The following is a 17,752-nucleotide window of genomic DNA, read 5'->3' as shown; positions in this document are numbered from 1 at the left end:
AAAAAGAGAAGATTGAGAGGGACTGAATGTGATGTCAGAATGGTGAAGGGTCATTTGAAGGTTAGCTGCCAGGGAAAGGGTTCGGTGAGAGTTCAGGCGCATATATTAAGCAAATGAATCCTTTTAACCCAGTGACAGAGAGAGAGAAAGAGAGAGAGAGAGAGAGAGGGAGGGAGGGAGGGAGGAGAGATACACACAGAGCACCAAGACATCTTGCTCAAGATCGCAGGGAAGGGGACACTACAGCAAATACTGTCTAAACTCGAGTGTTTTCATCTATCAGGATAACGCGGGCATTTGAAGAGGCGTTTGAGGAAGATGCATTGAGACTGTGGGGCTGTTCGGAGAGAGGCGAAGCAGTGGAATTGGTGATATTATTCCGCTCCAGCAGGACTGCGCCTGCCTCCCTTTTTGGGGGGGGGGATCTTGGCGGTGTCGAGATATTTAAATAGTAAATGAACTATTTGGATTGATTACTGGATCACCGGCTTGAGCAGCTGAGACTGACCATGATTCTGGGTCCCAGTCACAACAACAGAAACAGACCTCAAACATGATCCCTGCTGCCTCTTCTTCTGGCGACCTTGTTGTCCTCTTCTGATGCAGTGGTCTTGCTGTGTGGAAAAAGCCTGGTGCTAATTTGCAATCTACCCCCGACCCCTGCTCGACGGAAGCAAAGAAAAGAGGGAGAGAGGGGAAAGAGGACGGTGGTGGATTGTTGCCATTTTTTTCTTGTGTTGCAATTTTTTGTTACTCCTGCTTCGTTTCGCAATGTTTGACTGTATGGACGTGCTGACAGTAAATCCCGGACAGCTGGTGGATTTTTACTCTCAAAGTCCCTCCTGCATGCTGCAGGGAAAAGGATCGAGTTCCCATTGCTTCATTGGGATCAGACACAAAGAATGGCAGAGGCTACCCAACTCTCAGTGTACGTACCACAAACTCATTTCATCCACACTAATCCTTTTTAGTTTTTTCTCTCCAGGGAGCTGTGATCATTTTCATGGGAGTTTTTTTAATATGTGTGTGTGTTGTAGCAGATTTCCTCTATTTTAAACTCTCCTTTTATTGAGAATCATAGGAGTTTTATTTAAACTTGTTTAATAACAAACAATCCCTTTGGCGAAGAATGATGAGAGAAAAAAACAATTTGAAGAAAAAGTCACCAAACTGCACAAGTTTTATTTTGAGAGAGAGAGAGAAAAGACAAAATATGAGGCTTAACAAATGTTCTGTGATTCACAGTCAACAATGTAACTAATTTAGCTTTCACTAAGCCGTGAAAGATAAATTTCAAAAGAAGTGACCAGGGTTTTGTAATGGATTTTGTCAGAGTCGGTGGAATATTCATACTGCCGGTCTTGCATATTCAACAAACCACGGTCCTGGAAAGCGATAGATACAGTGGAAGGCACGAATTCTTGACAAAAACAAGAGATCAGCGACAGGATTAAAGACACACACACACACACAATTCCTTCTTCCCCGCTTCTTTCAGCTCAGCGCCGAGCCTCACATTCCTGCACTGCAGGCACAGTAATAAACTTAGATCTCCTGTTTAAGAGGGTACTCTGTCTGCAGAGAACTGGGGGCAACTTTAATGTGTTCCTGATTAGAGTGTAATGTCTCCTGCCCCAGTGTGCTTGTGATCGGTGTAAATTGCATTAGTTTCTCCCTGCTTGTGAATTTCGTGCAGTTATGCAAACCGCTTCCTACAGCGGTTGTTCATTGATGCTCCTCATTCTCGCCTCCCATGCATTTGAATCAATAATTTGAATAGAAAATGCACGCCGAGATTCTTTGTTATTCACGGCAATGCAAATGCAAGATGCTTTTGTGTGATAATTGAGGTTTTTAACCGAGGGCATAGCCCAACGGACATCACAGCGACGGTGTGTGCATTTAACATGTTTTTTCTAGTTTCATGTTTCTGTGTTTTAGTTTACTTGCAGCAGGCGCTCTCTCGTTTAATACACTCCTGTGGCTGTTGTAAACCTGTTGAAAAACTACCTTCTGTTTTAAAACACACACTGTAATTCTATTAGTTGTGGAAACATTGCAACGTCATAAATCTCTCATTGGGTTACTTGCAAAACATTATGACTAAAATGACGCGAGCTGTTAGAAGTTGCTTCCTTCTGCTTGCTTGCCCGGTTTCTGTGCAACGGGATCACATGGGAAAGCTTGCTCTCTGCTCCAGCTCCACAGATTTACTCTTTACCAAAATCCGGCTTCCTTATTCTGACAGGAGAACCATAAATCCACTTCTCCCGTCACCAAAAGGAAGTGGATTGCAACAGTATACACATGTGGCGCTGGCACATTGCTGTCTCCTCGCAAGATGCGATCGACAGAAACTCTTTACTGGGCTGAAATTGCCAACAATCGTTCTTTCTTTGAGATCTGGGATATGCAGGCTAATAATCGAAAATGTTTCATTTATGCGAAAACTGCTATTGTTCCAAAAATGGTTTGCTTATTGGAATAGGATTACGTTAATTTGAAATGTAGAAGCAAGGAACTGCAGATGCTGGTTTACAAAAGAAAAATGTAAAATTGGGAGTTAGTGGCTGGCGGGTGATAGGAAGAGACAGATCAGGAGAGAGGTAAAATGGGGACAAACGGAGCAAAGTTGGGAGAGTAGAGTGGAAGGAGAGACATTTCTGCTTTTTTTTTCCATGTTTTGTTTTAATTCCCAAACATCTCCCATACTATTTTGGCTTCAATATCCAATATAGCTTGATTTGCAGTAGTACTGCTCAGGGGTTACAAAGTAATTGGTTGGCAGAGGTATGGTAGAAAGAGACCTTTTGAACAAAGTAAGAGCAAAGTGGAACGATTTGCGGTGCCCTCCATAATGTTTGGGACAAAGACCCATCATTTATTTATTTGCCTCAGTACTCCACAATTTGATATTTGTAATAGAAAAAAAATCACATGTGGTTAAAGTTCACATTGTCAGATTTTATTAAAGGCCATTTTTATACATTTTGGTTTCACCATGTAGAAATTACAGTTGTGTTTATACATAGTACCCATTTCAGGGCACCATAATGTTTGAGACACATGGCTTCACAGGCATTTGTAATTGCTCAGGTGTGTTTAATTGCCTCCTTAATGCAGGTATAAGAGAGCAGCTATCAGCACCTAGTCTTTCCTCCAATCTTTCTATCACCTTTGGAAACTTGTTTTGCTGTTTATCAACATGAGGACCAAAGTTGTGCCAGTGAAAGTCAATAAGCCATTATGTGACTGAGAAACAAGATTAAACTGTTAGAGACATTAACCAAACCTTAGGTTTACCAAAATCAACTGTTTGGAACATCATTAAGAAGAAAAAGAGCACTGGTGAGCTTACTAATCACAAAGGGACTGGCAGGCCAAGGAAGATCTCCACAGCAGATGATAGAATTCTCTCTATAATAAAGAAAAATCCCCAAACACCTGTCCGACAGATCAGAAACACGCTTCAGGAGTCAGGTGTGGATTTGTCAACGACCACTGTCCGCAAAAGACTTCATGAACAGAAATACAGAGGCTACACTGCAAGATACAAACTACTGGTTAGCCGCAAAAATAGGATGGCCAGGTTACAGGTTGCCAAGAAGTACATAAAAGAGCAACCACAGTTCTGGAAAAAGGTCTTGTGGACAGATGAGACAAAGATTAACATATCAGAGTGATGGCAAAAGCAAAGTATGGAGGAGAGAAGGAACTGCCCAAGATCCAAAGCATACCACCTCATCTGTGAAACATGGTGGTGGGGGTGTTATGGGCTGGGCATGTATGGCTGCTGAAGGTACTGGCTCACTTATCTTCGTTGATGATACAACTGCTGATGGTAGTAGCATAATAAATTCTGAAGTGTATAGACAATGATTCCAGCATACTGCTAAAGCAACAAAGGAGTTTTTCAAAGCTAAAAAATGGTCAATTCTTGAGTGGCCAAGTCAATCACCCGATTTGAACCCAATTGAGCATGCCTTTTATATGCTGAAAAGAAAACTGAAGGGGACTAGCCCCCAAAACAAGCATAAGCTAAAGATGGCTGCAATACAGGCCTGGCAGAGCATCATCAGAGAAGACACCCAGCAACTGGTGATGTCCATGAATAGCAGACTTCAAGCAGTCATTGCATGCAAAGGATATGCAACAAAATACTAAACAGGACTACTTAGATTTACATGACATTGCTGTGTCCAAAACATTATGGTGCCCTGAAATGGAGAGACTATGTATAAACACTGCTGTAATTTTTTAGAATGTGTAAAAATGGCCTTTATTAAAATCTGACAATGTGCACTTTAACCACATGTGATTTTTTTTCTATTACAAATCTCAAATTGTGGAGTACAGAGGCAATTAAATAAATGATGGGTCTTTGTCCCAAACATTATGGAGGGCACTGTATAAGTAAAATCCTGAATCATTCCCTTCAGATACAATTGGGCATTTGAAAGTCTCTTAAGTGTGATTATTGATGCTTTTTATCAATTTAACTGCGCCATAATCGTTTTTAATGCAGACTCAAAAGCACGCAAAATGCTGCCCCTTAGAATAAATACAGAATGGTCCGTTAGGTTTTTAATTAAATATATTCTATCAGCTTTTACTGAGAATGTTATTCAAAATCACCACACCATTTTTTGCAGTACTCGAGGGCCTAGCTTATAATTGGAGGCTCCGTGTTCTTTCATTCTACTACGTCTTTGCTCGGTTACTACGCAAGTGCGCCAGAAACCAAGGGTTCAAATTCCTTTCTCAGAAATGGGATTAATCTAAATGGTTCACTCTTTAACAGTATGGACTGAACGGTCAATTCTATGCTGTAAATGTATCCGATCCATGAAGTATAGGCCAGGCTACAGCTAGTGCTTAATTGTTAGTTAGACGCACTGCCCTTTGGACAAGGCCCCATCTGCTGGTTTGGGTAGATGTAAATTATCACACCAAGGGCCGTCAAGTCAGAGAGGCCTCTCTGGCAAGTGTACAAAGCCCTGGCTGATCGACATCAGCCCTGGACGATGCTTTTATTTCTAAATACGAAGGGAAATAAGTAATTTTTATAAGATTCGATAGCATTTTGAAAACAGTTAGAAGGATAGATAGGATTTTTATTCCCACCTGGCAAACTGCATGAATTGGCAGGAGAATGGGCTTAAGAGGGGAAAACAGATCTGCCATGATTGAATGGCGGAGCAGACTGGATGGGCTGAATGGCCTGATTCTGTATCCTATGTCGTATGATATTGTTAGTATTGTGAGAAACCCTGTTAGATTTACAGATTTAAAAACCTAGAATGAATGTATCGGATGATAGTAGATTCTCTTCTGGGACCACCACCAAGCATAGAGTTGCTACGCTCCACCGCCATTCTGCACATCTTCATCTGTGAGCCTAGTCAGTGGGAGCTGGGTGCTGACTCACTGCCATCCAAGCTTGGCCTCATCCAGTGTCCATTCATGTTGTTTTACTGAAGATGATTCTGGCTAGCGATCAAGAGTAACTTCCCCGTTACTCATACTCCGCCAATGCTGTACTAGTGTTTGAGAAATGGAGATAAATGCACGCACGCAAACCGCTAATGTTGCTCTAGCCAAAAGTGGCAGACTCAAACTGATTGAGCGGTCAAATCAATTCAATGCATTTTATGCACATTAGCGGCATGCATTGCTATGTATTTTTTTTCCAATGAGCAGATATGGAGCAAAACATTTCTCTTTCTTGCTACCTTTCCCTGTCGATTGTTTTGGTTTCACTGGGCGTTGTGGAGAATTTGGCTCCCGATACACAGGGCCTGCGTGGCCAGTCGTCGGCATATCCAAAATAAACTACAGATTAGTTCATGTCAGCAGCTGGAAACACCAGCTATAATGGCCCTTGGCAAATCTGAATGTTTACTTTGGGACTCGGCTCTAATCCTTGGTCAACCCATTAAAAATTGGTGGCTGCATTATCCCACTGAATTCCATGTGTGCAAAAAAGAACCAGCTATTAGCAATCTGATACAAAGAAAGATAGTGCTGGAAACAATCAACAGGCTGAGAACAGACCCATTGAAGATTCAGATCTGAGGCAACAATTTAAAGTTACCATAGGTTCAGATTGGATCTTAAACTGCATGTGAAAACTCTGGAATGAAATGTCTCCCAATAATGATTCAGCCACAGAAAAATGTGTCTTTTGTAGTTGACTCTTCATTGCTACGTTTGGGAATATTTGGAAAATTAACCTCTGCTAAGCAGATGTTTCATTTAATAAATATTTAGTTATTCACATTAAAATAGTCTTCTGATCTCCATTGAGTTGGCTGGACTACAAATAGTCATTCCAGCCTAGATGGGATTTTAAAAAAGTTAATTTATATGAGGAAAAATCCCTTCTGGGAAATTTTGTGGGAAATATCATCATGCATAGCATGATTTCGTCTGGAATATTCTACAGATATAAATGTTAATGGCATACTTTTGAGGAATGGGCATTCAGGTTTTAAGTGGACATCTTAAGAAGAGAATGCAGACTGTGTTTAGCCTGTTCAGTTATAGGTGAGGAATCTATGAATCTCTTCTTCAATCTCGGGCGTTTCATCTCTGACATGGATTAGTTTCCATCTCCTCTAATCCAGCCAGAGGCCAGTTGAATTTATCAAAACTTTTAAAATCTAAAGTTGAACTTTCTGACCATGTAAACTTATAGTTTGTTTCAGGCGTTTGAAGTATCTTTTCTGTACATACTTTTGCTTTATATTTCTAGCATACATATGTTTTCAAGTTGGAAAAGTAGATCCGGTCTTATCTCGTAACTCAAAGCTCCCTGATGGGAAAAGTCAGTCAGGGTAGCTGTATATTGAACTGCTTTCAGGCATATAATTATAGAACAACACAGCAAAGGAACAGGCCCTATGGCCCACAATGCCTGTGCCGAACATGATTGCAAGTTAAACTAATCTCATCTGCCTGCATATGATCCATTTCCCTCTGTTCCTCCATATCCATGTGCTTATTAAATACCTCTTAAATGCCACAATTGTATCTGCCCACACGATCACAACCTGGCAGCATTTTCTAGGCACCCGCCCGCGCACTCTGTGTGAAAAAAAAAACTTGCACCACATATCCACTGTAAACTTTGCCCATATCACCTTCAAACCATGCCTCTAGTCTTTGACATTTCCACCCTGGGGGAAAAAGGTCCCTGACTGATCTATGCCTCTCAAAATTTTATATAGGTCTATCAGATCACCCATAACCTCTGACATTCCAGAGGAAACCATCCAAGTTTGTCCAACATGTCCTTATAGCTAATACCGTCGAATCCAGGCAGCATTCTAATAAACCTCTCTGCACCCTCTCCAAAGCCTCCACATCCTTCCTGTAATGGGACGACCAGACCTGCATGCAATACTCCAAATGTGGACTAACCGAGTCGTGCAAAGCTGCAACATGACTTCCACGACTCTTATACAGGAGTTAATTATTTTCCGTAGTTAACTGAGTCTCTTGCTTACCAACTGGGCAGTGTTTTGAAGCTGCATCTTTGAAGGCGTGTAGTGTAGGAAAATAACTACAGATGCTGGTACAAATTGAAGGTATCACAAAATGCTAGAGTAACTCAGCAGGTCAGGCAGCATCTCTGGAGAGAAGGAATGGGTGACGTTTCGGGTCGAGACCCTTCTTCAGAATTGTCCTCGGATGCAGACTGTATCGTTTTAACTCCATAATTTTCCTTTTTTTTCTGTTTGCTTTGTAAATCGTTACTGGATCGTGATCAGATGCAGAAGCAGGATTTTTTCCATCACCCAACCTCCCTTCCCACCATCTCCATTCTCCTCATCCCACCTCCCAAGTCTTGTAACTCTCAAATAGGAGGCTCGCCCTAGATTGGATAACAGCGCAAGATGCAAATCTTGCCTCATTTCCTTTGTGCAGCTCTGGTGATGGTTTTGCCAATTGAAGATAGATATCCCGAGCCATTTTCAGTTAGAATTAGAATTAGAATTAGAATTAGAATGAGAATGCCTTTATTGTCATTGTACGAGCAGTACAATAAAATTAAATGTGCTACATCTGAAACAGTGCGACAGTGCAAATCTTTCAAAAACAATCGCACAAACATAAGAACCAATACAATAAGTACCGGTATCAATAAAAAACAATAAAAACTAATAAATGAGTTTTGCACCTAAGATTCTGTATATTAAAAAAAGTGCAAAGAAAGTGAAAGTTACTTTAGCCTCGCGGCTAATCACTCCAGAACAGGTCAACATAAACACAATGAAAAAATGGCAGGGGCAGCAATTAAAAATATTTTCCCCAAAATTGTCGTCGAGATTACATCGTTTAACTTTATTCAATCAATTTTCCTCACCGAATGATGTTCTATTTAATTTTCAAGAATGAAGTGTCATTTCAATAAAGCCCACATCCCTGTTGGTGAGAAGTAAATAAAACCAACGTGTAAGTTAACTGTATACATTAGTGTAATATATAAAAGGCACAAGGCCTCCTGTTTTCAATTGTTCTCTTGAGCAGGTGAAAGCTAATGGACTTCAGAATATTTCTACGAAGACCAAAGACGTAATTGTTAAAAGAGTGTTTACTTTTCCGAAACTTGACCTAAACTACAGATTGTTATCCCCCCCACCCCCCACCCAACAACCATTTGTTGTTTATGGTGCTGTGATGAAAAGTGTGCGTGGGTGAGCAGACCCTGCGGCCTTGGAATTTCAACATATGGCTGTATTTAGCCACTGTGATTTCTATCTGAACAAAGCACTTTTTTTTTTCTTTGTTCCTTTTTTAATAACTTTGCCATGTAAACGTGTTTTCTTTCCTGCTGCTTGTTCCCAGAAATGTTTCTGGAAGTATGTACTTTTCCTGAAATTTGTAGCAAAATATTCCATGGCCCTTGCATGATATTTGCAGAGATTCGGATGCTTATCAATTAACTTCAAGTAACGAGCCAAACCATTGTCCCTATTTGTTAGCTTTCGATTTCTTCATGGCACCAATATCTCTTCACCTGCACTCGGTCCGCATTGACCAAACTGATCTCCCGGTGACCCGGTGAGCATTGACCCGGTCCGCATTGACCAAACTGATCTCCCGGTGAGCACTTCAACTCCCCCTCCCATTCCCAGTCTGATCTTTCTGTCATGGGCCTCCTCCAGTGCCATAGTGAGGCCCACCGGAAATTGGAGGAACAGCACCTCATATTTCGCCTGGGCAGTTTGCAGCCCAGTGGTATGAACATCGACTTCTCCAACTTTAGATAGTTCCTTTGTCCCTCTCTTCCCCTCCTCCTTCCCAGATCTCCCTCTATCTTCCTGTCTCCACCTATATCCTTCCTTTGTCCTGCCCCCCTGACATCAGTCTGAAGAAGGGTCTCGACCCGAAACGTCACCCATTCCTTCTCTCACGACTGCCTGACCTGCTGAGTTACTCCAGCATTTTGTGAATAAATCTCTTCAGAACTTCTGTTTTAAACACACCATCAGAAAATGTGGTGATGTTTCGGGTCGAGACCCTTCTTCAGACCTTTTACCTCAGAGGTAATCAAGATAACATATAATGCGGTGGCGCAGCGGTAGAGTTGCTGCCTTACAGTGAATGCAGCGCCGGAGACTCGGGTTCGATCCTGACTACGGGCTCCGTGTATCATATCATATCATATCATATATATACAGCCGGAAACAGGCCTTTTCGGCCCACCAAGTCCGTGCCGCCCAGTGATCCCCGTACATTAACACTATCCTACACCCACTAGGGACAATTTTTACATTTACCCAGCCAATTAATCTACATACCTGTACGTCTTTGGAGTGTGGGAGGAAACCGAAGATCTCGGAGAAAACCCACGCAGGTCACGGGGAGAACGTACGTACGGAGTTTGAAGGACAGGCAATAACTTTTGTTCCTGCGTTCGGGCTGTGGGGAAAGCTATATTTGCATATTGCAAATGACAATTTGTTTACATGACAACTCCATTGCAAGCTACATGCTAGGGGATGCGTGAAGCTTGGTGTAGCCAATGTAAAAGCTTTGTGGGGAAAGACTGCCGTCTAAGTACCTGCCACCACAAAGCACGGTGTAAAAGCCTCTCAAGCAACGAGGCCGTATGAGTGGCAATGGGGCCTTGCACATAGGATGTACTGACCCAATGAATACAGGTATATGGAGCTGACACCTCTCTGCATGTGTTGACTGGACTACATCTGTGGAATTCTCTGCCTCAGAAGGCAGTGGAGGCCAATTCTCTGAATGCATTCAAGAGAGAGCTAGATAGAGCTCTTAAGGATACTCAGGGGGTATGGGGAGAATGCAGGAACTGGGTACTGTTTGAGAATGATCAGCCATGATCACATTGAATGGCGGTGCTGGTTCGAAGGGCCGAATGGCCTCCTCCTGCACCTATTGTCTATTACGAATGTAAAGAAAGCCAAGCACCGTTTTGGTATTTCTTCTTTTTTTTTCATTAATAAAGTTTATTTTTGAAATTTAGAATTTCAAAAATGAAATGTAATTGTGTTGGTGCATGAGTGTGTGGAAGGATCTCGATTTGGTATCCCCAAGACACGCTGTGCACTATCTTTAGCAGTGGCCCTGCAGGTCTGGGTGAATGCCGATTACAACACTGGAATTTGGAGAAAGAAGCCACAGTCATATTTTACTAAATTTCTCCTATTTTCTTATGACATAGAGCTATACAGCTTGGAAACAGACTCTTGTCCAAGTTGGCATTCTGGGCTGGTCCCCGTTGCCTTTGTTTGGACCATATCTCCAAACCTACCCATGTAGCCGTCCAAATAGAAGAGACCATTTGTCCATTGACTCCATGCTGGTTCTCAAAGCAATTGCACCAATTGCATCCCCCAGTTATTTCCCTGTAACCTATTCTCTCTAAATGCCCACTACCTCCCCATCACCATTGTCCTACCACCCACCTCCGCTAGATGTGATTTACATTGGTCAATTAGCATACCAACACCACGTTATTGGAATTGGGGGAAGAAATGGAGCAACTGGTTACAGAAAAACCATCCTAATTCCTTGCACGCAGCACAGCACATGATCAAACTTGACCTCTTAGGCATCTGCACTAATGCAATGTGACTAGATGAAGCTACCCTTTGGGCAAGTAAATGATCCAGCATAGCTTACTGCAAAACTTGATTGTTAATCACTCTGGCATTATTGCTAGCCTAAGCTACCTCATTCAAACCAGCACCTTTTTGTCTTAGATGGACAAACGTCACCCATTCCTTCTATCCTGAGATGCTGCCTGTCCTTCTGAGTTACTCCAGCATTTTGTGTCTATCTTTGGCGAAAGCCAGCAACTGCATTTCCTTCCAACACTTTTTGTCTTACGATTCTTCTAGTGCAAGTGAAAGCCTTGCTCTGCGTGCAAAAAGCTTCCCAAAGCCATTGCACTTCAAGGTATTATAAACTAACCGAGCTGCCTGCTGAATAATGACTTGCTGAGCAACATGTTTGTTTGCAAGTTATTGCACATAACTGGGCTCTCTTTTATAATCTTCTAGCAATTCAAAATAAGTGTTTCTCTGCTAACTGGAATGAGTTCACCCCAGCCTAGAAAAACATTTCTTGGAGGGGCAGATTCCTTCTGTCTGGACCAAGTAGTTGTGCTGGAGGCTATTAACCATCAAGCATCAGGCTATTAAACACTGCAACCTCCAAATAAGCTCTGAACTACATAGACCTGGGGGATTGTTTTCATCTTTGTACTATTATTGTTTGTGTGTGTGTATATATATATATCTATATATATATATATCTGTATATATATATATATATATATATCTTTGTTTAGTTAGTTTAGTTTATTGCAAATGTACCAAGGGACGATGAAAAACTTTTGTTCCGTGCTAACCAGTCAGCAGAAAGACTGTACATGATTACAATCGAGCCGCTCGCAGTGCACAGACACATGATAAACGGAATAACATTTAGTGCAAAGATAAAGTCCAGTAAAGTCCGATTAAAGGTGGTCCGAGAGTCTCCAGTGAGGTGGATAGTAGCTCAGGACCACTCTCCAGTTGTTGATAAGACGAATCAGTTGCCTGATAACAGTTGGGAAGAAACTGTCCCTGAATCTGGAGGTGTGCGATTTCACACTTCTATGCCTCTTGAGACGTTTTTTTATGGTGTTTACAGAGTAGTACGCTTACATATCTGCTGTGCTGTGGCAAGTAAGAATTGTGTTGTTCTATTTCGGGACATCTATCTATGTACTCAAACTCTTGTTTGTTTGTTTCTGAACTACAGCCAAAACGGTACACGATAACGCGACAATTTTAGGCCCACCTTACTCACCGTCGTCCCTTTGGTGCTAATGGAAGAAGTTTCATTGAAATCGGTGTTATATTTTTTAAGTTATTCACATTTTAAAAGTTTAAATCTATCTCCTAGGGAGGGAGTGGGGAGGAGGGAGTGTAAGGGAGGTTGAGGGGGATGGAGTGAGGGGAGGGAGAGGGAGGATTGGGGAGGGAGGAGGAGGGAGGGTGGGGGAGAGGGGAGGAGGGAGTGGAAGGGGAAGGGGGGAGTGGGGGGGGGCAGAGGTGAGGGAGATGGGGGAGGAGAGGGTGCTGCACCAATGCAGGAGAGGTTTGAACCCATGGGTCCACTTGGTCTAGTATGACCATAAAACACTCTTGCCTCTACAGTATCTTCCTTGCACCTCTTTCCGCTGGCTCCCTTCTCCACACTGAGAGTAAGAAGAACTCCTGGTGCATCAAGCTAAATGTGACAAAGCAGTGGAAAAATCTCACACCCACTCTTTAGACGCGTTGCACACAGCTTTAAGAGAAGCTAGGTGCTGACGGGCGGGAAATGATTTTGAGGACGTGCCTGTTTATACTGGCTTTTGCTGCTGGGGCTTTATTGCTGGAGCAAACCACATGGAGTGAGGAAACCCTGCCCTCATTTCTGTGCCCGCAGTTCCGCTTGCACAACAGTGTCTGCTGACAGCATCACAGGCCAGTCGAAACAAAGCAGGCAGCCCTCACCCTGCACAGTCAGGGAGATTATTCTCCCCACTGCCAAATCTGTCATCAGATTGCATTTGCTGCAATGTCCATTCTGATGTGAAAACCGGCTGTACGGGAGTCTTTGTTTATTTTTAAATCCTGAATGCATTTGAATACGCGTACATTGTATGGAAATGCCGTTTCTTCATGCATCGTGGATTAGGTATTTTTCTCACCTCATGTGTGTTTTATTATGGTAAGCATTCATGCACTTCTCCCAGTGGATATTAAAAAAAAGTAGCTGAGGTTTACAGATTAGAAAGATCTTGAAGATAGAAAGAAAAAGCCGGAGTAACTCAGCGGGACAGGCAGCATCTCTGGAGAGAAGGAATGGGTGACGTTTCGGGTCGAGACCCTTCTTCACAAAATTACTTACTCCCTGATTCTGGGCAATATTCCCTGACCACTTCCTCTTTAGGTACCACATGCTGCTTCTAGTTCTGAGTGAAATTTAAAACATCACCTAAAGCTAGTTTTGCCGTCAGGCCCTTTGTCCATCCTGAGGGGGCGAGTGTGAGGAACTGTAGTAGATGCAGTCAAATGTAAATGCCAACCAGCCAGCCCAGCATCACCATCTAGAGCCCAGATGGTTTACCAGCCCTGTGTTCAACAGGATCTGGCACAAATTACATAGCCAACACCCACTGGCATTGAGTCAAACTGACCTGAGTGAAGGTCAGAGAAGCTGGCATAGCATCAACCAGATCTAGCCACAGTTGGTGGGTGTAGATGGACCTGTTGAACACAGGGCTGGTCACCATCTGGGTTCTAGTTGGTTGGCTATCGCATTTGACTACATTTACGACAGTCACCACAGTGATCCAGAACCTGCCTACCAGCCCTGAGCCCAGTGGGACCCATCCATGTGTGTCTGGTTTTGGTCAGGTCTGAATGATCCTCTGCCCAAAATATTCTTGTTAGAACACAGAACAGTACAGCACATCTCAGAACTTCACCCAGGTCAGTTTGACAACGCCAAAGATAGACACAAAATGCTGGAGTAACTCAGTGGGTCAGGCAGTGTCTCTGGAGAACATGGATATGTGATGCTTTGGGTTGAAACCCTTCTTTGACATTGCCATTAATTCACAAAATGCTGGAGTAACTCAGCAGGTCAGGCAGCATCTCGGGAGAGAAGGAATGGGTGACGTTTCGGGTCGAGACCCTTCCTCAGACTGCTCCCCCTCTGTGATGCTCCACTTTGACATTGCCATCTGGTTGTGGCTAAGTAATTAAGTGCTGCTATTGCAATGATTTTTAAATGTTGAGCAGGTTTTAGAACACATGATTCTATGTGAATCATGGTTATCTGCAGTAAAATGTAGAACAATTATTTTAACTCCAATCTTTCTTTTTCCCTCAAAGGGGACATTTCATGTTAATTAGCAATTCTTGTGTGATCCTTCTGCTGAATCCTAACAGATTCTTCAACTATTAGGTTATCAAGTCTTTGCCCAACCTTTTTCTATCCAGCATCCATCCTTATCCGTCCATTTCTCCATTTGTTTCGCTTTCTCTCTGTTCCCAGCGATATTGAGACTAATCGAAGCACAGCCTTTCTAATACTAATGCTGGCTAATCTGGAATAGCGTGGGAATTAAACCTGGGAACTTCCTGTTCTTTAAGTCTCCGTGCTATGTCAAGGTGGGTCTTGGTTCGCTGAGCCAATGCACTAATATCCACTGCAGGTGCTCCTCAACTTATGCTGGGGTTACGTTCCGAGAAACCCATCGTCAACCGAAAATATCGTACGTCGAAATGCATTGAATACACGTGATCACGTGGCCGGACACGAGCTGTGGCTCGCTCCAGGACGCTGCCGTTTGCACTATCGCAAAGTCGAAATATCGCAAGTCGAAGCATCGTTAGTCCGGGAGCATCTGTACAATTCCAGATCTATTACTGTGCTATTCGTTCTTATTGATGCTTAACATGCAAGTAGGATTATTGTGGTTTTGAATGGGATTCTTCTTGGGATGGTGTTATTCAATGGCCTGCCATCAGATTTCTCTACATGAATACTTAACTGAGTGCCTCCCAGTGCATAGAGTCCCCCCTGAGAGGGAATTTGTTAAATAATGCTTTTTATATAAAAGCAGTTGATGTTTGTTTCATCAAGGAGCAGCTTGAGAAGGGTTCCAACCCGAAACATCACATATTCTTTTTCTCCAGAGGTGCTGCCTGACCCACTGAGTTACTCCAGCATTTTGTGTCTATCTCCAGTTTAAGTATAGGAACAGTTGTGTTTATGGTGATGCCCCGTGCTTTGCTCATCTGCGCTTGGCTCATGCAGAATTGATGCTCCTTCTGAACTTGATTAAATTGCCGTCTTAAAACCACTCTCTCGGTACATCTGGCTAACACGTTCGGAGGAACAGTGTTTTATGACCAGTAGCATTCTGTACATCGTTTGCGGGTGTACGCATCACTTCGGATGCATCTCTATGTTAGGCTGTTCTGACAATGTAGCTGGAGAAGTCATGGTCTTTCCGAAGGCTTGTCGTTGACAATAAAAAGAGACTGCACTGTCCAATTTTCTGGGGGGGGGGGGGGGGGGCGTGCACTTCCATGATCAGAATTGGAAAAGGTGGCTTGAAACAATAGTTAAATAGCGCTCGGGATCGAACAATGAATTTGAGGAAATTAAGACCTAATGGTCCGCTCGTTGACAGCCTCGGCTTCGCTAACCCTTTGTTCAGCTCAAGAATGACCCTCTTGTAAATTCCTTAAACGCGCAAGCATGCGTGCGCCCACACGTGCACACTTCATTGGAGTGTCGACTGAAGGGAGAGATGTCTGTATGGATTGATGTCGGGTGCCTATTTTTACCTGTCGTGCTCTAGTGGCATTGGGAATCGAACAATTGAACAATTGATAGATTCCCCCTCAGGAGTTTTGATTTTTTTAAATGAATGCCGCAGTCTCCACTATTTCCATTTCCAAAAGCCTTCTTTTTAATCTTACACTTGCTTCACTATTCACAAGTGACCCAGGCAGTGATCTCTGTGTACTAGCAATGGGAGAAGCTCCATGAATAAGTAGATTACTGCAGTCAAAATTCAATGAAAACATTGTGGCATTTTACCATGAACTGAATGGCCCTTTATTTTGACACAAACTCCAAGACATAGATGTAGACTGAAGGTCACAAAAGATGCATGGCAAGTGGAATTAGCACTTTCAGCGGGGACTTCCCACTGGTTGTGCCTGTTTAAATTTTTTATACGGTCACTTAGAAAGTTACACGTGTTTGTAGGGTGAAGCCAATTTCAGTTTTCTGTTACGTTTTTGAAGTTTGTTTTTAGAATTAACAAAAGTCGCACAATGTTAAAATACGAAAGAGTATTCAGTGCACTCAGAACGGCCTCTTTGTCACTTCTGCACTACCATGGGAACACCAGCATCAAATACATACGTTAGTGTTTTCAAAGGGGAGTTGAATTGGCATTTAATGAAAAATAATTTACAGGCTGCGAAGAAAGAGTATGGGAGTGTTACTCGGCCTCTGTGAGAAGCGAGACAAGAGTTTGTGTTTCGGGCCAGAGATCCTTCATCAGAACTGAGAAGAAGAGGGGAAAAAACCCCCATTAAGCAGCAGGGACGGTGGAGAGAAAAGGAGCAACAAAGAACTGCAGATGCTGGTTAATACACAAAAGGACACAAAGTGCTGGAGTAATTCAACGGGCCAGGCAGTATCTCCAGAGAATATGGATAGGTGATGTTTCAGGGTCGAGACCCTTCTTTAGACACTTTTGGGTCAAGATCATTCTTCAGTCTGGGTCACCTATCCATGTTAGACAATAGACAATAGGTGCAGGAGTAGGCCATTCGGCCCTTCGAGCCAGCACCACCATTCAATGTGATCATGGCTGATCATTCTCAATCAGTACCCCGTTCCTGCCTTCTCCCCATACCCCCTGACTCCGCTATCCTTAAGAGCTCTATCTAGTTCTCTCTTGAATGCATTCAGAGACTTGGCCTCCACTGCCTTCTGAGGCAGAGAATTCCACAGATTTACAACTCTCCTCATCTCCGTTCTAAATGGCCTACCCCTTATTCTTAAACTGTGGCCCCTGGTTCTGGACTCCCCCAACATTGGGAACATGTTTCCTGCCTCTAACGTGTCCAACCCCTTAATAATCTTATATGTTCTCCAGAGATGTTGCCTGACCTGTTGAATTACTCCAGCACTTTGTTTACTTTTGGAGAGAAAAGGATGTTTCTGATAAGGTAAAACTGGGGTGATCGTGTTGATAAGCCTTAAACGAGGATATCCGGACAATGAGTGAATGGGAGCTCTCGATTATACGTGACATTTTCTGTTTTTAATTTTTGATTTGCAATTTATTTTTTAAATATTCATTTGCTGGGTTATTTTTTCAGCTTTTTTTACACCAGGCCAGAATATCTCGGATTGAAACATTGAAAGATCTTTATTCAACAAAAATCTGGCAAACCTTTAATAAATACTCCCTCATGTTGAAAGTATGTACATTGGCTCTGGAGTGGCATTTTTCTCCACAGATTGTTCAGATGCAAGAATCAATGATAGGGGATGAATAAGTAGTACTGTCTCTGCTTCTCTCCATCTAGTTTAGTTTAGAGATACAGGCCCTTCGGCCCATCTAGTTTAGTTTAGAGAAACAGGCCCTTCGGCCCACCGGGGCAGCATCTAGTTCAGTAAAGAATATAGATGCTTTGTATAT

General features: G+C 42.8%; 1 protein-coding gene across 11 annotated transcripts in view; it reads left to right on the top strand.

Moving 5' to 3' along the window:
* The window catches only part of raraa (retinoic acid receptor, alpha a), a 524,616-nt gene that overhangs the window by 395,532 nt on the left and 111,332 nt on the right, over nt 1–17,752 (top strand). Inside the window, exon 1 of one of the 11 annotated variants that reach the window (XM_078424860.1) lies at nt 578–928. The exons of 9 other annotated variants lie outside the window; for them this stretch is intronic. In XM_078424860.1, the coding sequence (XP_078280986.1) occupies nt 772–928 (157 nt within the window). In that variant the 5' untranslated portion in view covers nt 578–771. Of the gene's footprint in view, nt 1–577; nt 929–17,752 lie in introns of those variants that run through there. One more of the 11 variants, XM_078424861.1, reaches the window with a different exon arrangement.

This window comes from Rhinoraja longicauda, chromosome 29 (assembly GCF_053455715.1).
Source record: "Rhinoraja longicauda isolate Sanriku21f chromosome 29, sRhiLon1.1, whole genome shotgun sequence".
NCBI classification, from domain to species: domain Eukaryota; kingdom Metazoa; phylum Chordata; class Chondrichthyes; order Rajiformes; family Arhynchobatidae; genus Rhinoraja; species Rhinoraja longicauda.
Note: the sequence above shows the minus strand (reverse complement) of the source record. Positions and strands in the feature narration are given on the sequence as shown.